The sequence below is a fragment of the Dunckerocampus dactyliophorus genome, chromosome 1 (genome assembly GCF_027744805.1).
Source record: "Dunckerocampus dactyliophorus isolate RoL2022-P2 chromosome 1, RoL_Ddac_1.1, whole genome shotgun sequence".
Taxonomy (NCBI): domain Eukaryota; kingdom Metazoa; phylum Chordata; class Actinopteri; order Syngnathiformes; family Syngnathidae; genus Dunckerocampus; species Dunckerocampus dactyliophorus.
In genome coordinates this window covers 7,039,693-7,045,716 of record NC_072819.1, presented here as the reverse complement: position 1 = coordinate 7,045,716, position 6,024 = coordinate 7,039,693, and the positions used below count along the sequence as shown (strand labels likewise).

The window sequence follows — 6,024 nt, the reverse complement described above, 5'->3', positions numbered from 1 at the left end:
TTACTCTCTGCCTTGCTCGCAACGCAAGGTCTTGTAGGTTGATGACAGCAATTGCGAGCGCACTGGGGCTGGATCGATCCAAATAATGATAATTTAAGGCAACATCACTAAATCATTCAATGAGGTTGAACAATTTTAAGCAAAAGGTATTATCATCCCTATCGGCTATAGCGGTTTACTTGGTATCGAATCGATACCGAATATTTGCAGTATTGCCCACCCCTCATCGACAGGTTCTCAGAGGAGATGGGCCCTCAAACATCATGTGTCCAAACGTTCTTTTGATCCCCATTTATTCTCTTCCATAATATGGAAGCCTGAAAAAAAATCCCAATGGTAAGTCATAATTATGATATAAAAAGTCGAAATTATGAGCTAAAAAGTCATAATGATTAGATAAGAAAGTCGGAATTATGTCATAAAAAGTCTGAATTATGAGCAGTTTGTATCTCACAATTTAGACTTTTTAATCTCATAATTATGACTTACCATTAGGATATTTTTATTCTTTCTGCAGGTGGAAAAAGGCCTCCATACCGTCATCTTGGGAACAAAAGAAAGAAATCTGCACAGTTCTTGTCTCTTCTTGTTTTCTGCTCATGTTCCTGACCTCATGACAACATCATGACTCATTGCCGCCATCTTGTTGACATCCTTTGTGTCCCAAGGCACTTCAGAGCTGGCGGTTGTAAACTTTAACGCAGGCTGTAAAGTCAAGTAAAGAGCTCGGCAGCTTCGAGATTGGCTCAAAGTGTGTGGGTCAGGGGTGTCCAAAATGTGGCCCGGGGGCCATTTTCACCTCATTTTTTAATGAGCTAGATTATTATTAGCGTGGCCCTGCATGTTTTGTGTTTATGTATTTGGGGGTCACTCGACAGAACATGATGTGGCTCAGCCTCACCAAAACTCCCCCAGGTAAATTGAGTTTGAGACCCCTGGTGTAGGCTGTCCTGGTGTAACCCGCCCTGTTTCGCACCGCCCGCACCGGGGATCGAATACAGGACCTTCGCAATGAGAGGCGAGAGCGCTGACCACACGGCCAAAAGCCCAGACTGTCGACCGCGTGTTCAGCGCAGCTCTTAAGGCAGAGGGAGTGAGGTTTGCCAACGTACACTGGACCGTTACACTGGTCCATGTCCAATTCCTGGTCAGATGGCCCAAGCCTGAGTGACAACCCCTTTGTGGAAACCGAAAACCCCAGTCCCTAACACAAGTTTGCACTGAAGGAGGTAAAAGAACATCCTGTTGCGATCGTTCCGCTAAGACGGACATGGTCTTAGCGGAACGTGGATTTCGGCCTCTGGCTACAAATGCTGTGGTTGGATTGTTTTTTTCAAGTTGAGAGACGGTTGCAGGGATGTCAGTCATTCCAAATCATTTTTCTTCATGTGTGGAGTTAAGCGTGTCTGTCATCACATCACCTGTGACATAGAGGCTGCAGTCTGGAACGATGGTACAGCAACAACAAAACACATCTAACGGAACATTTCCTTTCTGTCTCTTCAGCACCTGAGTGCTATCCCGGAGGTCATCGCATTCTGCGGAACCCTTACCGCAGTGTTGACTTTGACTCCACTGAGATGCAGAGTACAGCCATCCAAGACCTGGTCTGTGACCACTCGCTGGCGCCGGGCTGGTACCGATTCAAGATCAACAACAAGCCAGCTGAGATGCCGACCAGCTGCGTTGAGGCATGGCTGAGTTTCTGCATCTCCTGTTGCGATGATGACAGTGTCACCGCGTCCTTATGACTGTTTATGTTGCCTCCAGATGAATCATTGTGGGACGCAGGCACCCGTGTGGCTCTCACTGAAGGACACTTCCCTACCGCGGCCTGGCGAGGTCCGCCAGTTGTCTGCCTGTGCCACCTGGCAGTTTTTTCGTGGCAGCGCCAAAGACTGTTGCCTCTTCCGCATCCCCATTACGGTACACAACTGTGGTGACTTCATGCTCTATTACTTGCAGCCCACACAAGGATGCATGGGATACTGCGCCAAAGGTGAGTGCAGCTGCTCCATAGTCCTGTCAGGAATGTGAGTGTTGCTGTGCAAATGTACATTCGTAAACCTCACTTCCTGAACCTTACATTAACCTGAACCATGCTGGAGTAGACAGTCTGCTAGTAGTGCTCTCAACTCTCCCTGGTTTGAGCCCGGGAAGAACACGGGGCTAGCTGAACCAGGCAGGTTACATTGGTGCCGTGACCCGGGTGAGACTGAGGCTCAGGTGCATGAGAGTAGCTGTGCGAATGTATGTTCATAAACCTCACTCCCTGAACCTTAAGAGTTGTGCTGGATTTTGAGTTGACTGGAGTTTTAGCTCGAGGGCTAGCGCTCTCGACTCTAATACAGCTGACTTTGGTTCGAGCATAGGGCGGAACGTGGGTTACGTGCATGTACAACCATCTCTTTCTGCCATTCAGTCGCTCCAACCTCGGCACCTAAGATCTGCCCACTAGGTGAGGTGGAGGTGAACGGCCGGTGCAAAGGTAAGCTCACTTCAGCAGCATGACACCCTCGTCAACCATCTCTGTTCTAACTGTTGGATCGTCTCCTGCCTACAGCCGCTCTGCCATCCTTGCCGTCACGGCCGGTCATCTCTCCAGAGCTAATCGGCCACAATGTCCACTTGAGGTGCTCCTTCATCCCGCCGCCATGGAGTCACCCGCTAGGCTTCCATGTGGTTTGGGCGCGGCACATCAGCAACAGCATGAAGGCCGAGATCCGTCAAGAGTCCACGGTGAAGCCATTCTCCTTGGTGGAGATGGACGCCGTTCACTTCAGGCTGGGAGAGACGGTAATAATTGCCAGATGCCATCTTTTGGTTTGACCCCTTAATGTGCAACAAGCTATCACAAATGAACACTGCCATTTTCAATGACTCACGCTCTACTGTCATTGTCATGGCGGCCAAGGCTCCCACCTTGCTCTCCCCGTCGCCCAGAGAGCCTCACCGGCCAGGGCGAGTTGACTCTGCTGCCCTGGTTGTCCCTCGCTGACGGAGTCTCACCGGTGGTGGCCATCATTCATTAATGAGCCAATCAAAGAGCTTGTGGGCAGTTTAAAAAGAAACAGGTTTCAGCTTGAACATCCGTTTTCCGCTTGGTCTTAGTGCTTGACCTGTCTCGATTTAATATAGCGTAACATTGTTTTTGGCCATAAAAACTGCAGGAGTGATTGAGAATTCAATAGTTCAATTCTAAACACGAAAATAGTGATTTATGTTTGCTTTATTTCCTGGCTTTAAGTTTGAGACCTGCGCTTCCAAGGTTTTAATAACACGACACTGCCATGTGCAAGGTTCTAATGTTCTTGTCAGTTCAAGGAGCAAGCAGCGACATGCTTCTCACACATCACAGGTGTCACCATTACCTCCCACATAGATCCGGAAATGTCTCTTAGCATGACGCACACTGCGGATAACATAAGATTGTGTAGATCATTTAATTTCCTGATGCGATTACTCGTCACTTGGAAATATGAAGAAGTGAAAGTGAGGTGAGGTCATACGCAGCTGGTGACTGCTGTGCTTCCATATTTGGGCTTTGGGGTCGGATTAGTCGTGTCTGGAACGTGCTCAAGTGGGCCTGTCCCTGCACAAGTTTATCGCAGAGCAGGTTCATAGGTCAGTTTAATGTTGTCTCTGTGTTCTGTGGAAATGTTTTGATGGATGACAAACACCTTGTCTAGTTCTGGAAAAAATCCTGCTAGTGAGACATGACAGGTCAAAGATTGTTGATGTTTGTCCCGCAGTTCTCGTGCAGCGTGTCATCGTTTCAAGCCAATGCCACCAGCAGTCGATCTTCTCCCAGGGAGAGTGAGGCTTTCTACGCTGGGCTAAAGGTGAGCAGGCACTCTGCTGGGCTGCGACAACAAAAACGGAAACCCCGTTCTGCTTTTTCTTGTCCAGTTCTCAGTTAAGTCGCTACATATAGCAGAGAATGGCGAGGAGCACGAGGTCAGCATCAGCAGCACCGTGCCTCTCTCCTGCTATGACATCAATAAGTGTGGGGTCACTCTGGTGCTGAGTGTGCAGGAACCAGGTAAAACCAGCTGCTTCTCACTAATCAGGAACATGTAGAGCAGGACGAGCTCTTGCATGAATTTCCCCGTTGGTCAACTGTGGCAACAAGGGTCATAAAGGATGTAGAGATGATCGCAAATCAAATTAAAATGAGTGAGATGAGCGCAACATAAACAAATTAAAGCTGCAAGCAGTGTTGAACGGGTCCTCGCCCCCCCAGTTTAGTGGCAAATTGTCTGATTGATCATCAAAGTTTGTTGCCATGCCACACATGTTACGGAACAGCCTAAAATCCTTTGTGATATAACATCGCCCGTCTGTCTAATATCCGTGATTTTCATTTGGGCTCATTTAGTCAAAGTGCCTAATTTGTTGAAGTACAAGACCTTCTTTTCGTCCTAAAATCACTGCCGGAAAATGGCCAACTTCCTGTTTATTTTGGAACATGAATTCCTGAGACATTTTGTGCGTCATGATTGACATCTCCACCAAATGTTGTGACGACCTGTGAAACTGGTCGCAGGGGCTAATTTTTTTAAATGTAAAGGCCGCACTACTGAGTGGGTTTTGGGGGCTCGTGTTCAGGACCCCTGAAATATAAATTTTTTTGCCAGACCTGATGCGCTTGAAAATTTGGGCGAGTTTTCATGCATGTTAAGGCTCTCAAAAATGTGAATAAATTGGGAGAATAATAATAATAATAATAATAGCAGTTTCAAAAGGGCCTTTGCACCACTGTGACTAGGTGCTCGGGCCCTAATAATAAACATAACAGTTTGAAAAGAGCCTTGGCACTGCTATTTCTTGGTGTTCGAGCCCTAATAATAATAAGCGTAGCCGTTTCAAAAGGGCCTTTGCGCCGCTATCGATGGTGCTCACGCCGTGATAATAAATATAGCTGTTTCAAAAGGGACTTCGCACCGCTATCACTTGGTGCTCGGGCCCTCTTTACAAGCTAAACATGTAAAATGTGATCCGAAAAAATGTAAACAGACTAAGTTACACGCAAAACAACAAGTGAAGTGGACCAAAAAAAAAAAAAGATGATGGCTGTTCTGAGTGTAGAATAAGAAGCTGATGAAATCCTGATTGTTTATCATCTGTTGACACCCCCTGTAACTCCTCCAGCCACTTGTGCTCCTCTACTCCCTGGTGTCCGCAGACCACCTCGGACACGAGGTCTCCAACGTGGCGCTGTCCACCTGCCAGGTGGAGCTCCGCCCGACTGCCTGCAACAAGGGAATCTGCGCCCGGGCCACCTTCTTTGTCACCGCTGTCACCGACTTCACACGTGATGGGAACCGGATCAGCTTGATCAGCGTCGCTCTCGGAGCAGGTGTACCTCGGCTTTGGAGAGGTTACATGCCGACTTCGCTGAAAGTGAGTCCATATTTATGTTACATGTGTGAGTGGATGTCCTCAGGGGTCCTCAGCATCTTTCTAAGAGTTGATGAGAACATTCCAGGGATGTTTGAGGGGTTTCCAGGTGTTAGGGGAATATTTTTATGAAATTCTCAAAGGCTTAAGGAGGTTGTTTTGTCACTTCTTGTGGGAATTGGCCCGGAACTTGAGTCCCACAACAGATGGTCAGAGGCAACTCAGCTTGATTAAAGGAAGAGGCTCTTCAATTGGGCAAGCAACTTGTGGTGAGCTTGTCACACAGTGAAATGAACTGGGGGCAGGGTCACTAGATAGAACACTAACTAAAATCACAGTGCCAGCACAAAAATGGCAGCTAAAAACACACATGGTGCAGCTGCTACTAACATAAAAATGTACAAGACGAAAGATGAAATAGTTGGAACATTTAAAAACAACTCAGCAGAAATAAAAAATATGATGTAATTTTACGGGAATTAAGTCAAAATATCCAGAGAAAAAAGTCATATTCTAATGAGAAAAAATGTGCAATTTTACAAGAATAACTGATGTAATTTTAGTAGCATGGAGTTGAAATATAAAACAAAATATGTGATACTTTTTTTAAAGTCTTAATATTAT

General features: G+C 46.7%; 1 protein-coding gene across 1 annotated transcript in view; it reads left to right on the top strand.

The window, feature by feature from the left end:
* Positions 1-6,024, top strand: part of si:ch211-246m6.5 (von Willebrand factor D and EGF domain-containing protein) — a 32,181-nt gene that overhangs the window by 257 nt on the left and 25,900 nt on the right. Inside the window, exons 2-8 of the mRNA XM_054776754.1 lie at positions 1,507-1,691; positions 1,771-1,999; positions 2,423-2,488; positions 2,564-2,796; positions 3,753-3,842; positions 3,910-4,042; positions 5,186-5,403. Coding sequence (XP_054632729.1) covers positions 1,507-1,691; positions 1,771-1,999; positions 2,423-2,488; positions 2,564-2,796; positions 3,753-3,842; positions 3,910-4,042; positions 5,186-5,403 — 1,154 coding nt within the window. The remainder of the gene's footprint in view (positions 1-1,506; positions 1,692-1,770; positions 2,000-2,422; positions 2,489-2,563; positions 2,797-3,752; positions 3,843-3,909; positions 4,043-5,185; positions 5,404-6,024) is intronic.